Source organism: Argopecten irradians, chromosome 2 (assembly GCF_041381155.1).
Source record: "Argopecten irradians isolate NY chromosome 2, Ai_NY, whole genome shotgun sequence".
NCBI lineage: Eukaryota > Metazoa > Mollusca > Bivalvia > Pectinida > Pectinidae > Argopecten > Argopecten irradians.
Genome location: NC_091135.1, coordinates 9998817 through 10014280, shown reverse-complemented (window position 1 = coordinate 10014280; position 15464 = coordinate 9998817). Strand labels below are relative to the sequence as shown.

At 34.2% G+C, this 15464-nt stretch overlaps 1 protein-coding gene across 3 annotated transcripts; it reads right to left on the bottom strand.

Moving 5' to 3' along the window:
- Positions 1 to 1991: 1991 nt before the first annotated feature.
- Positions 1992 to 8887, bottom strand: LOC138314392 (transmembrane protein 177-like). 3 transcript variants are annotated; one of them, XM_069254698.1, is made up of 4 exons: positions 8777 to 8887; positions 5942 to 6160; positions 4806 to 4850; positions 1992 to 3151 (listed from the first exon to the last, which is right to left on the bottom strand). In XM_069254698.1, exons 2-4 carry the CDS (start codon positions 6152 to 6154, stop codon positions 2294 to 2296), a joined length of 1116 nt encoding a protein of 371 aa, XP_069110799.1. In that variant the 5' UTR covers positions 6155 to 6160; positions 8777 to 8887; the 3' UTR covers positions 1992 to 2293. The 3 variants fall into 3 exon arrangements, with proteins under 3 accessions (XP_069110799.1, XP_069110800.1, XP_069110801.1); XM_069254699.1 differs by having other exon boundaries at positions 8773 to 8841; XM_069254700.1 differs by lacking the exon at positions 8777 to 8887 and adding an exon at positions 7928 to 8053.
- Between the last annotated feature and the right edge of the window lie 6577 nt (positions 8888 to 15464).

Sequence of the window (15464 nt, the reverse complement as noted above, 5' to 3'; positions counted from 1 at the left end):
TTAAGACATTGTTTAGTTATACATGCGTACTTGTAAGAGTGTCAGATTGAATAGAGAAACTTTAATATATCGCATCAGTATTCGTTATCGCAGCTCTATATACCAGTACCTGTGCATGTACTGGTACGAAGAAAGACGGATACGTGGATTTATCAATGGGACCTATCTATTTACATAGTCTGGAATACTGTACTATACTATCTCCGTTTGAACACGCTCTTTGCTCCCTGTTTGATGATGTAGGCTATGGGGACAAACTGATGTATATAAAATCACAGGAGTTTGACGTTCTGTCAATAATATATAGTATACATATATAAAAATACCCCTATATACTAAATAGTGTTTTTATATAGTATCTAGGGGTATTTTTTATATATGTATACTATATATTATTGACAGAACGTCAAACTCCTGTGATAAAACTTAAATTGTCTATATATAGTTGATAAGATATGTACTAGTATTGTTCGTATTTTAATCAAAAAGCAGAGATAAATGAAAATTTTACGACGGAGATAGACATTTTCCGATTCAGTTAAGTTTTATTCATGTTTACAACGATGACGTTGTAGATGACATCGTCATAACCAGTGGAGTTACATACTCAAAATTCTCCAATGAAAATTATAACAGAAGTATCATAAAGTTAAGGAACTTTCCTTAATTTCTCCGATGCGCTAAAACCTCGCGTAAATTATTGGTTCTGGAATTTCCTGAAGTTTTTTGACATTAGCCCAAGACATGACGACATTTCATATTGAATAACTAGACTTTGTGTTGGGTTAATAATAATTGTCAATCTCAAAAGTCAAGCAAAAGAAAAATATTTTTCCAAGGTTTAAGGTAGTTACAATTCGATCCAATCCTTCACAAAATTGATGAAAACCAAACTCCAAGTTAATACCAGTGCCCAGCTATCCAGACATCCATACAGGATTTTACACATATTTCCTATCAAAACTCTTCAGACAAAACATGTTATTTGTGAAAAAAACCCCAACCCTATAGCTATCTATATATAGGCGCTCTTTACTTCTTCGGATCGTGCACAAGGCTACACCATTCTTAGACGTTTTAGGAGGCTAGATAAATGTGGATATTTTCTTGTTTGGATTTTTGCGCTTAAGTCACCTTTAAAACTGTTGTGCAATTTTTCAACCGTGCGCATTCAGTGTATAATGAAATTATTTACAAGTTGATCAGGAAAAACGGATGACAAATGAAGCACAGATCCAATATTATGCAACAAGATCTTTCAGGCCTATGCTACAGTAATCCTTACTTCAAAGTAATGACCACGCCAAGTTTTCAACGAGTTCAATTGCAAGATAAGCCTGATGACGACCGGTTTAGGGGAAGTTGTCTGGACAGAAGTTTCTGCGTTATTTAGAAGTGGTTTATCTTTTATGAAATAAGTACAAAATATCAAATGTGCTTCTGCATTTTACATTTGAGATGCCTGTCAACAATGCACATATAACAGCTCCGTGCCATTGTTATTTAAAACGTCATAACCTTATATCCCTATAAGCAATAATTTACCCTCTGAAGCTTTGTCACTTTCATGACGAAGAATTTATTTTGGTGTTTTTCACAGAGTTATAAACTGGGATATTTTTTTAGTTTTCACTCTGTGGGTTTATTTACCAGTGCCACAATGATGAGCAACAAGTCTTTAGAGCTGGTCAAAGCTAAGGATAGAGACAGCATTTCACTTCCATCTGGCATTCAACATATCACTTCGATTTCAGATACTTTGCTAGTGGGTAACTTTTTTTCCAATAGAATAACCCATAATCATAAATGGAAAATCAACTACGCGAATTTGTCAACTCTTGATCAACATCGCCAAATATCGACGGATGATTGCTGAGATTTAGCATAGCGTTGTGCAACCAACCGTGGAACTTTGATAATGTTGAACAAAAGGCAACACATTTGCTTTAAAACATATTTTAGTCCAATTTCTTTACCTATAACATTCAAAGCAATATCAAAATAATCTTAATAGATCATGTGAAAAGAGAATTGAACACTGTAACACAGTAACTTGTAGTGTTGCAACAACCATTTTGTTTATGATGTTTCTTAATAAACAAGATTTTGCAGATATTTGAAAATAAATCAATAAATTACCGCTTTCTATCAATGATTTTCATAAAACTCGTATGAAAACATTGAATGCCATTTCGAATCTTAGTTTATTTTCACAAAACTTTTAATTAACTTGCAGAAAGACAACATAAATTGTATTTCTCGTAAAACATATAAATATTACAGCCTAATTTCACTATACATCTGCTTCATTCCCGTGTTGGCTTGACCCTTCCTCTTTGTATTTAGATAGATAACTCTCCATGATAGCAAGTCGTTCTGTAACAGGGGTATCCTGTTGGAAGAACCATGGTCTCATATCCCCCTTAGTAGTGAATAAGTAGTTTCCGTCTTCAGGACCGAGAATATTTCTACAAGCAAGATTCCTAGATATGATACGCTGATAATAGTCCCTACCGGCCTCAGCATAGTCCTTGCCCATGGAGGCAACTACGTCATCGGACTGCTTCTCCAACCGATTTTTGTACAAAAATAACAGACTGTTATATGTCACTAACCCTGTCCCAAGGATAAACACATACATTGGTCCCCTTGCAGCCATAGTTGAGATAGCATTCAAATCAATTTTTGCCAATGCAGACAAGCCTGCCCCGACATTTTGCATCATGAGCTCCCTTGCATAATAAGCAAGGCCCAGAAACGTTGTTGCAGTGACGATGCGAAGACCGGCAATCACATTATCAGGACTGTGTTGACATGATACCACCTCTCTCATTAGAACAAACTTCCTCTCGTTGTCTGACAGGACGAGAGAATTTCGAATTGCAATACCGTCTTCTGACTTAATATCTATTGGGACTCTAGGAGTTCTTTCGATTTGGCCTTTGGAGAGCACAGTGAGTAGTCTCCCTTTGGATAGGGAATGCACATTGTCCACAAGTTCTGGTATATAATTCATGAAGTAATATGGGATACTAACCAAACATCCAAATTTACTGTCTATGCTGCCTTTGTGGCTAGGGTGCATGCCAGGAATTATCATGAATTTGACTTTATTTTTCAAGTCCGTGCCATCTTCCAAGTCTTGTTGAGCCTAAGTTAAACAATAAACAGATATTTAAAATAATGACAAAACATTTTAGTATACTTAAGGATGTATTCTTCTGAGGTTTCAGTCCCGTTGATGTTTCGTTTCGACATAGGTATATCAAAGAAGTTATGAGATTTTCAAATAAAATTGATCAATATCTGTAGCAAGTTGCCAGTTGCAAATTTTGTCAAAATATTACATTTCTATTTTTAGTAGATTTTTTTATATGGGGATTTTAAGAAATGGCCCATTTATATATAGCGACCATTTTAAAATTGTGTCTTTTTCGCTTTGAGTGGAGCCACAGTTTTACCATTTCTTACTGAAATTTTTAGTTAAATCGTCACTGCGCAAGTATTTTTAGCTCTATCGAGCTAATTTTTGCTGTAAATCTTTACTGGGTTTGTGGTTATTAAGGTATTGAGCATTAATGTGTGAAGTTATACACTTTTGTCACTTTATTTTTTTCATTTAATGATAATTTGAGCACTTTTATTATTTACTGTAAAATACTGAAAAATAACAAATATTCAAATTGGGCAAAAAAGTAAGCACACGGACCCCCCATTTTTCTGTCTAATTTAGAAAGAACAGCCCATTCCCTGTTATATGCAAAATATCAAAAAAGTTTAATACCAGATCTTTTTCTCTAAAGGGTTAAATTGGGCAAAAATGGTTGAAAATGGTGCATTTTGTACCTTAAAAGTGGTAGGGGTAGCATATGCTTTTATTTTGAGAAAAAATATTAGTCTTATTATTTAAAACTGGTATATTTTTAAAGAAGACTACTGGAAAATAAATTCTACAAGCATTCATACATATCAAACACCCCATTAGGAAATGAAAGCTTTAATCTCTTGTGTATATGGTCAAAACGGCAAAATTCCCATAAAATCCATTATTTTGTCAACAAGGTATCTTTGAGTGACAATAGCTCAAAAACGAGCACATGGACATATGTTTTCGTTCCATTTTCAGTTCATGATATGAACTCCTATTTCCAAAAATCTATATGACCAAAAAAAAGTTTAATATAAGAAAGTTTTTGACTTCTCAGAGGAGTACATCCTAAAGTAAGTAGTAAAACAAAAAAAAACCACTGACCTATAGATAATGACTCCTGGCAATAGCCCAATGAGGTTTTCATGTTTTTAAGATGTAGAGAGGGCAAATAGAATAAGATCATATGTTGGACCAAGGTGGGCAAGGCAAATAGAAATAAGCTTTGCCAACGGGAAGAGGGCAAGTACCGTTAACAGACATGTTGGACCAAGAGTGGAGAGGAAGTTGCAGATATGTTGCACCAAGACGTGCAGGTCAAGTTGAAGATATGTTGGACCAAGATGTGCAGGTCATGGAGGAGATATGTTTTACCAAGATGTGCAGGGCAAGTTGCAGATATGTTGGACAAAGATATGCAGGTCAAATAGGAGATATGTTGGGCCAAGATGTGCATGTCAATTAGAAGATATGTTGGGCCAAGGCATTGAAGGGCAAATAAGACCTAAGTTGGACCAAGAAGTGAAGGGCAAATAGAAGATAAGTGGAACCAAGAGATGGAGGGAGAGTTGAAGATTTTCAAATACCTCTACCACCCAACTACTAAAGAACTCAATTGATAGTCACAAATATGATTGATTGCACATCAATATATTACCTTGTCTTTCTGATCTGTCTTCCATTTCTGGAAATCTTTTCTCACCTATGTGTAACAGAAAACAAAACATTAAGATTCTGATAAAAATAACAAGAGCTGTTGGAGAACAGCAAAGCTCGCCTATTCAGAAGAAGTTGATGTTCAAGTATTTACTATTTAAACATGGAAATATGACAAATTAACAGACTCAAAACCCCCCTAAAGGGCCCCAAATTGGTTGTATTGTCACGTTCAGCATCCATACACATTAGGAAAATAAAATCATAAACATTTATGATGACTTGTGCTTAAACAATTGACAAAATAGACACTTGCTCAAAAACTTTAACATGGAAATATGACAAATTAACAGACTCAAAAACCCCCTAAAGGGCCCCAAATTGGTTGTATTATCACGTTCAGCATCCATACACATTAGGAAAATAAAATCATAAACATTTATGATGACTTAAGCTTAAACAATAGACAAAATAGAAACTTGCTCAAAAACTTTAACATGGAAATATGACAAATTAACAGACTCAAAAACCCCCTAAAGGGCCCCAAATTAGTTGTATTATCACGTTCAGCATCCATACACATTAGGAAAATAAAATCATAAACATTTACGATGACTTAAGCTTAAAACAATTGACGAAACAGAAACTTGCTCAAAAACTTTAACGTGAAATGGGACACAACGCTGACGCCGACGTCGGGGTGACAACATTAGCTCCCCCTATTCTTTGAATAGGCGAGCTAAAAACTGACACAAATCTTGCAGCTTGAAATACTTTTAAAACTCTTCATTTTTTTAGTAAAGGAATCATATCATTATATATATTAGTCAGTGGATTAAACAGCTCAGCTTTCAATAGTTTTTTTAAAACTGTATGGGACATTTAAGAAAAGGCCTATTGGCCAAATCAAAAGAACTGAAAATGCTCACATTTGATTGATCAAGTTACAATGTACAAAATAGTAAATATAAATAGTATTAAGTTTCCATTATTTTTTTTAAGTAGAACAGATACAAAAAAAATCATTTCAATCAAATTGGAGATTGATAATTTCAAATTTGGTGCATACAGATAAGTGTAACCTAACCATGCAATAGCCAGATAATTAGTTACGCAACTTCTCAGTCTTAATCTTACCTCACGAATACAAAGCCTGAGTCGATCATCAGGTTGACAGATTGTGGCCGTGTCTGATTTGGGTTCTTTTATCCTCAGCTGATAGTACTGTTTGTATGAGGTCAGTCCGATTGTCCCTGGTACCACTGTAATTCCGTATAGGATACCAACATTTCCCAACGCAGTCAAAATCACCTTATTGGATTTCATCCATTCTAAAATTTTGGATGCCATGATGATCTGGAAAAACACAAAAGACATTTTGTAACATTCTCAATTAAATTTGTTCTTGGTGGTGTCACTGGTTACTCAGGATGAGTGAATGGCGTATGCATTGTAATATATTATGTATATTGTTAGTGTTAGATATTACCGTTAGTGGTGTGCGGTATTATCGGTATACCGATATATCCAGGTTCATTTTGAAAACGATACGTATCGCGGTACAATTTAGTCGTATCAGTTCACTCGGAATCATTTGGGGATTTTCCGTATATTTCAGTGAAAATTTCGTTTTTGACGGGAAATATTTTTAAAATGAGAATTTGTATAAAAATTAAAACTAAAATATATATTTTAACAACATTTCAGACAAATGTACAGGTTAAGATGGATTTTTGGGATGTTATCATACGTAGATTATGATTGATCTTGTGCTTAGTAACGTTTCAAAATGGCGGCCTTCATAGGCACGAATGATAACCTCGTAAAAAATCCGAAGCAAAGACGGTTGTATGGCAGCATTTTGGCCTTACCGTACGTAAAGGGGAAAGAAATAACGAGGAAAGCATCGCTGGATGTCGATTGTGTACGGCAATCGTTAAATGTAGTGGCGGAACAAGGAACCTGACGACTCACTTGCGTCGCCATCACCCAGCTACTGAGTCCCGTTCAGTAGTAACGTTAAGTGTTTGCAAAACACCGAGCGGAAGTAACACAGACATTATCTCGCATTTTATAGATAAAAACAAGAATAAAAGTGATATATTGACAAAACATTTATTTCATACTCTTTTTAGGTGATTGACAGAAAAAAACCATGCAATTCTTATTATACAAAAATAATACCAAAATATCATGATATGTATCATAATACACTTATGATGTATCGTGATATATCGCGATACAAAATTTTTCGCGATACCCATCCCTAATTACCGTCAAACCTTTCTATAACGACCACTGAAGGGGAGACAGAAAAACGGTCACTATAGACAGGTTGCCTTTATAGACAAATTGGGGGTTTCGTGCCAACCAGCGAGTCAGTAAATAAAACAGAATTAAATCAATGCAAAACAGATATGCTATTGGATATTTACATATTTATTACCATGCATTATTTAAAACTAATTGTGTCAATATATTTCCGTGATTTGTATTATTCGTATTATTTTTTAATGTTTGGATTGGGCTTTCAAATGCAAGCGGAAATTTCGATCATAACAAAATCAACTTCTTTTGGTACACATTAGAAGTAGATTTTTTTCAGCTTTGAACATAATGATTACCTTATTGTAGTTGTAAAATCACAATTGATGAAAGATTTAGGACAACCTACTAATATTCAATTTCATAATCAGTTACCATTTACAGAAAACTTTCTACATATGGTCATGTATATTCATATACATGTATTTCCATTAATCTTATAGTTTCCCTGAAGCATTTTAAAAAGATTCCCCCCCCCCCTTTATTCAAATTTAAATGTGAATATACCATGTCTAAGGCATTTTGAGATGTGGTGTTATCTCCCATTTAAGAATTGATTATTACCTTTCAAAATTGATAGTCTTTAGGAAAATTATAAGGCCAATAAAAAATTGTTTTCTGTTTAGGGTTACACGACAGACTCTAATTTTTTACCCTCGACCCTACTTCCCCTCCCCCCCCCCCCCCCACATTTTCTACAAAAAAAATTTTAAGTTTGGATTTTGGTCTCAGACTCAAGTTCCGGCCATTATTTAGAGTGAAAAACTGTGTGACAGTTATACAATTTGCGTATATTACCAGGTAATTAATAGATTGGTGTAAATGTGTTTCTCCTGGTACTCCAGCTTTCCTTCGCTGCCTACCCAAAGATTTCTCTAAACGACTTGGACTGTTTGAAAGTTATAAAACCAAAATATTAAAAAACAAACCTTATTCTTGAACAAGAGTTATCTGCTCTTGTCAAAGAATACTGACTTCAAAGTGAAAACAGTGTTCAGTTGAATACATCTCATATTTATTACTCAATGAAATATTCATATTACAGCATGTAAGAAATTCTTAAAAATACATTGCACACAAAACCTCAGTGATGAGGTCTGCACATTTTATAATCGCAATGTTTTAGATATATATATAGTATTTATTTACATAATAAACCTCTGAATTGCATAGAAATATATATGCATGTAAAAACCGTTCACATACTGTACAATAATGCACAAAAATATGTTCTAGTTACGATCAGTAGTATATACTTTAACGCTATGTAGGCCTATATACTGTATCCGTGTACCGTTTGCTACAAATAAATGTATAAACATGCTACACGAAAGTTGTCCTGATTTTAGTACAACCCAAAGTGAAGGGCACTAATCAAACAATATTAGGAATATCGATAGCTTGGAATTTAACTATATGTACATATGAAAATGGATACTTTTATATGATACTGCAAAGTTGCTAGTTTAATACAAAGCGAGAATGGAGTATTTTCACAACAACGAATTCATTCTCATACAGTATTCTGCACGCGAACACTGTTACGAAAGCCCGACAACAAGCTGGCGATACAGATCCCTTATTCCAATACGATGAATTGAAATATATACTTTGAATACAGTCCTAAGTGAATTATTGTGTACCCACCAAACTTTAGAGTTGTCACCTCTTACGGTGGTTGGTTACATAAACTTCACTAGTAGCTACTCTTCAACCTCTCACATGGGGGCAGCCATCTTGGGTGCGGGTAAAGTAAGGAACGAGGGACGGACTAATCGAGGACAGAGACTAAAGTTCCGGTTTAAGACGGATTTTTTTCGTGTTACAGAGAGCATATTCCTGACACTATATTTTTCAGTCTTTTCAAATTAAAAAAATACAGTGTACAACATAAGCATTATTAGATGTCGGTATGGCGTCTATTCTGATCGTGTGCTTCTTATACGGTTTATACAATGTATGTTACTATATAATGTACAGAGTTGACAGTTTACCTTTTTTACTTCAAATTCTCACTAAATCTCCCAAGTTCATTTCTGCTGCAAATGTGTTGAAGGTTCACCGTGATGAAAGTATCATTGATAATTTGAATTATAGCCTACAAATATATTATATTTCTTATTTTTTTTAATTTGAAAAATACAATGTAACAAATCAGGTTATGGAAAAAGATATGTCCGTTTTTAAAAAGAGCGACATTTTTATTTCGTTTAAGCTGCGTTAGATATTTGAAAAAAAAGAAAAGTTGACAATGTTTAAGTGTTTAATCGGTCAATATATGGAGAGTTAAAAAAACATTTGCTAGAGTTGTACATGAAAAGGTTTTGGGAACGTTGCACTCAAATGTATTACGCATAATATCAGTGGTTATGTAGGCCTAAGTAGAATTTAAAAATGTGTCATTCATATTGAATTAAAAATAACATAAAATTATTCACATTCTACAAATTGTGAATAGAAATTGTGTTTAGATCTAGACAATAATTTTTTCACACATCTTATCCACTCATCACAATTACATACTTGTACATTTTTTATTCATTTAAGTGGATTTTATAGCTATTTTTAGTCAGGACAGGTCACTGGTACAAATGCATGGATTTAGTAGTTCATGAAAATCGTAAGAAGAAGAAACATTAGGACATACTAAGGATTTATACGTCCATGGGACACACCCGCGAACACTTTTAAAGAGACACTTAGGGAAAATATCATCATTCTCGCTGGGTACATTACAGTTGTTGGTATAGGGTGTTGAAGTCGTTTCTAATTACATCGGCATCTATTTATGTAATGTGGTGACAAACTAAACATACAGTTGGTAGTAGACTAAAGGTTACACATTATGCACACGGTGTGAACTACGAGTAGACACTGAGTGCACGAGGTTTAGACTACAGGTAGACACGGAGTGCACGAGGTTTAGACTACAGGTAGACACGGAGTGCACGAGGTTTAGACTACAGGTAGACACGGAGTGCACTACGTGTGAACACGGTGTCAACTACAGGTGGACATCGTGTCCAGGTAATATGTCCACTACATTCAGACCACAGACAAACTAGATGATGTATTACAGAGATATGAGAAAAGATCTATTTATTCTGCAGTATATATGGACTTTGACAGATAGAAATATATATTGCGATCAGAAACATACATGTAATATTTATTGTAACATAAAACTGCCCTTAATTACTAGAAACCATTCGCACGGTAATGCTTATTTGAATTGATACATACAAAGTAAAATGTATCAATACACATTATCATATAATTTAATTTATAAATTAGGACATTTAGTAGAAGTTGTAAAAGCAAATTAACTGCGTACATGATGTTACGGTAAACCACGTACTGGTTATGTCTCATCAATGGATCATTCAAGTCCGCATTTTCCTATTAAAAACTTTTTTTTCTTGCTAGTGATATATAGTTTAAACATTGACTTTTTATCTAATAACTCTTACTTTGGATAGTTCGAACCAAGGACATAGATGAAATTCTTGTGAGAACACATTTTTTTTTATTAAAAAGGATAGATTGATGGGCATAATAATAACAAGGACATATTTAATAAACATAAACAGATTAAGTCCTTCATAAAATGTTTAAATATGTCTCGAATATAGTTTTCAAAACGGCAAGGTGTGCGAAATAGTTTTAAGTCCTGTCAAATGTGTAAACGTGTGCATTTTAAACATTTATAAAAGTTATATTTTACCTATTTTAGAATATGCTGATGTTTTATGGGATAACTGTACTGAACAATGTAAACTTCTGTTAGAGTCTGTCCACTTAGAAGCCGCTAGGATTATAACGGGATTGCGCAGAGGTACCTCCCATGATATACTTTATAAAGAACTAGCTTGGGAATCTCTTTCTGATCGGCGTCAAAAACACAAACTTATTCTTATGTTTAAGATACTCCGTGGATTTACTCCACAGCATTTGATTGAAATTGTACAACCATTTTTATATCAGCCTGAAAATGAGAGATATCCACTAAGGATGACAAGATATTTTAATATTCCTATGTGCAGAACTGCAAGTTACTATACTAGTTTTTTTCCAAGTACCTTTAGAGAATTTAATTCTTTCGCTTTAAACTTTGACTTATCGAATGTTAATACTGTTGCACAATTTAAAACACTCCTTTTTAACATTAATAAAATGGAACCTGATATAACAAATACCTTTATAAACAAAGGTTCTCGAATTATAAATATTACTCTGTGCCAGCTCAGAAATTCCTCTAGCAATCTAAATTCTGACCTATTTCGCGATCATTTGAGAGATTCTCCAATTTGTTCTTGTGGCCTTGGTAATGAAACAGCCGAACACTATCTTTTCATATGTCCTTTATTTAATGAACAAAGATCATCACTCAGAACCAAAATACATAACTCTAATATCCCCCACTCGCATTTTAACGCAAAAACTCTACTGCATGGCTGTGACAATTGTGATGAAGAAAAAAATACATATTTATTGCAATGCATATCAGAATATATATCTGAAACTAAAAGATTTTTTTAGAATTTTCTACTATGATAGGTTGGGGAGATACACTAATAATAATATTCATTCATAATGTAATGTTAAATGTTAAAATATTTTGTTGATGATTGTACTATACCGGATTTGTTTGGAGATGACTAATATAGGCTTTGCCTGTTGCCAAATCCATTTGCATATTATTTGCAATAAAATTTGTTGAAATGAAAAACGTGTGCATTTGCTTCATGGAACCTGCTGCGTTGCAAAGCATTGGTAATATGAAAAATCGTCCATAGATGTTAAAAGACGGCATAAGAAATTGCATTTTATTGTGTCAACCGATTGAGGAACCTGTAAGCACTTAAAAAAGTAATAATTTAGTATTGGGCATGTGGCTGCTTGCGAGCATCAACACAGGGTGAGTACGTCCATAACGAAATGGTATTAGGCCTATCTTATTCTTTTTTCTTTGTCTTTCTGACTGATTATTATATGGATTCCCTTAATATTGGCATTTGTATCAGTCCCGTGAATCCAGGGCGCATCACCTGTACGTTGGAGCTGACATATAATTCATTTTGTTTTTGTAAGTAGGAATGAAAGTAGATCAATATTTGTACAATTTTAGTACATCTGATGACGACTCTCTTTCTGTACTTATTAATAACAAGTTGGTAATAACTGTAACATATATGTACTTTTTATAATTCAAATTGTTAAAAGAACAAAATCAAATAATTAAATTCTGGAATATCCAAGATGCAATGATGACTCTACTATTAGTTATTATATGATAATAGTTAATGACCTCTTTTAGTATATTGCCTGATCTACAGGGATATGAGAGTAAGTCACAGTTTATATAAATTTGACCACAGGTTTACGACGCGCGCAAAAAAATAAAAAAAAAACTAAAAATACTAAAAATACTATTTTTTGAGTTTTTAGTCTTTTTTTTTTTTTTTTTTTTTTTTTTTGCGCGTTGTAAACCTGTGTTTGGACCTACTAAAGTGTCCATAGACCATTTTAGACGTTTTTGGGTCTAGATCAAAAATGAGTAAACTCATATTCTACAAATGTAGTACTTATACACCAAAATGCATATGGCGGAAAGCTCACCGAGACAAATAACCTAACCCACCCTAGTTGTATCGGCTAAAATATTACTTTAGTTAGTCTTCAAAAAACGGTTACTACCGTACGCGTTGTAAAGAGCGATAATTTTTTCCATCTAAAATTACGCTACACAACAATATAAAGTGTCGTCACTAAGAAAATATGATAATTTGTTTTCCCGTTTACATATGGTGTCAACTATAAAGAAACGTCGATGGTTATATTTGTCTCGTTTGTTTTGTTCGTGGATTTTTCTTGTCAAATGAAAATGTGGAGTACACAAAGGAAGTTTTGCTTCACATTTCATGACCATACATTATACATCGTAAAGATGACAAATGGTGCTTTTTCACTATCAAAAACAGGAGCAGACGATTTAGTATTTTTTTTCAGTTACAAAAGTTACTTACTTTACACTATCACATCATTGAAAGTTTGAGCTTGTAATTTTACTTCAAGTTAAAAATATTAAAAACAAAATAATTAATTGCATCCCGAAAAAAAATCGTGGCACTATATCCTATATTGAATGAAGTACTGATTGCGCATGCACCAAAGGCAAGATAAATTGTTTTTTTATTATATTTTTTTTAATTAGACATATATATACACGATTAAACACCAATTATTGTTCAAATTATGAATGTCATTTATGCTCTGTCGGCGGTGGAGCATCTTTAATGTTATGTTTTTTGCGGATGTAATGTAATTCATATTAACATAAATTTACACGAAACAAGCCTCATAGTTTGTTTCATGTGGTTTTGCTGATATGATTTTGAATTGTGAAAACCTTAATATAAAAGCAACACTTTACATAACCCGTGTACGCATATTTTTGGCTTAAAGACAGCAGAAAATTGCAGTATACACTGTAATTCATCTCATTCTGGAGTTAAAATTGATTTTATGCCGGAATGTGATTCACTTTATTTATTTTGACGTTAACTGTATGCCGCAGTAGGTATGGATTTATTTTGACGTTAACTGTATGCCGCAGTAGGTATGGATTTATTTTGACGTTAACTGTATGCCGCAGTAGGTATGGATTTATTTTGACGTTAACTGTATGCCGCAGTAGGTATGGATTTATTTTGACGTTAAGTGTATGCCGCAGTAGGTATGGATTTATTTTGACGTTAAGTGTATGCCGCAGTAGGTATGGATTTATTTTGACGTTAACTGTATGCCGCAGTAGGTATGGATTTATTTTGACGTTAAGTGTATGCCGCAGTAGGTATGGATTTATTTTGACGTTAACTGTATGCCGCAGTAGGTATGGATTTATTTTGACGTTAACTGTATGCCGCAGTAGGTATGGATTTATTTTGACGTTAACTGTATGCCGCAGTAGGTATGGATTTATTTTGACGTTAACTGTATGCCGCAGTAGGTATGGATTTATTTTGACGTTAACTGTATGCCGCAGTAGGTATGGATTTATTTTGACGTTAAGTGTATGCCGCAGTAGGTATGGATTTATTTTGATGGATTTATTTTGACGTTAACTGTATGCCGCAGTAGGTATGGATTTATTTTGACGTTAACTGTATGCCGCAGTAGGTATGGATTTATTTTGACGTTAAGTGTATGCCGCAGTAGGTATGGATTTATTTTGACGTTAAGTGTATGCCGCAGTAGGTATGGATTTATTTTGACGTTAACTGTATGCCGCAGTAGGTATGGATTTATTTTGACGTTAACTGTATGCCGCAGTAGGTATGGATTTATTTTGACGTTAACTGTATGCCGCAGTAGGTATGGATTTATTTTGACGTTAACTGTATGCCGCAGTAGGTATGGATTTATTTTGACGTTAAGTGTATGCCGCAGTAGGTATGGATTTATTTTGACGTTAACTGTATGCCGCAGTAGGTATGGATTTATTTTGACGTTAACTGTATGCCGCAGTAGGTATGGATTTATTTTGACGTTAACTGTATGCCGCAGTAGGTATGGATTTATTTTGACGTTAAGTGTATGCCGCAGTAGGTATGGATTTATTTTGACGTTAAGTGTATGTCGCAGTAGGTATGGATTTATTTTGACGTTAACTGTATGCCGCAGTAGGTATGGATTTATTTTGACGTTAAGTGTATGCCGCAGTAGGTATGGATTTATTTTGACGTTAACTGTATGCCGCAGTAGGTATGGATTTATTTTGACGTTAAGTGTATGCCGCAGTAGGTATGGATTTATTTTGACGTTAAGTGTATGCCGCAGTAGGTATGGTATAATGCTTGTGTTACTGTTATATGTTTTGTTGTGAGAGCTACACAAAGCAAATGTGATTGGTGAACATGTTTTTTCCCCCGGACCAGTCAATTCGGTTTGAAGATAATTTGTCCTATTAACAGCCAGGGTCATTTAAGGACATATCAGGTTTGTTGGTGGAGGAAGCCGGAGTACACGGAGATAAAACACCGACCACCCTCAGTACCTGGCAACTGTCCCACATGGGATTTTAATTGCGACCCAGAGGTGGATGGCTTGTGGTAATACTTGTGGTATCCAAAGTCATGGTAGAAATCAATGACATCTTAACCACTCGGCCACCGCGGCCCCCTTAATTATGTATGCAGGAACCACGTACTGCGAACCACATTATGTGTTTGCGTATACTACTTCTCTATAGACAGTATAAGTATTTTCTTATTGTTTCTAAACTAATTGGAGTTCTAAAGTGCTCTGTAGAGTGCAAGGGGGACCAGTTATTATC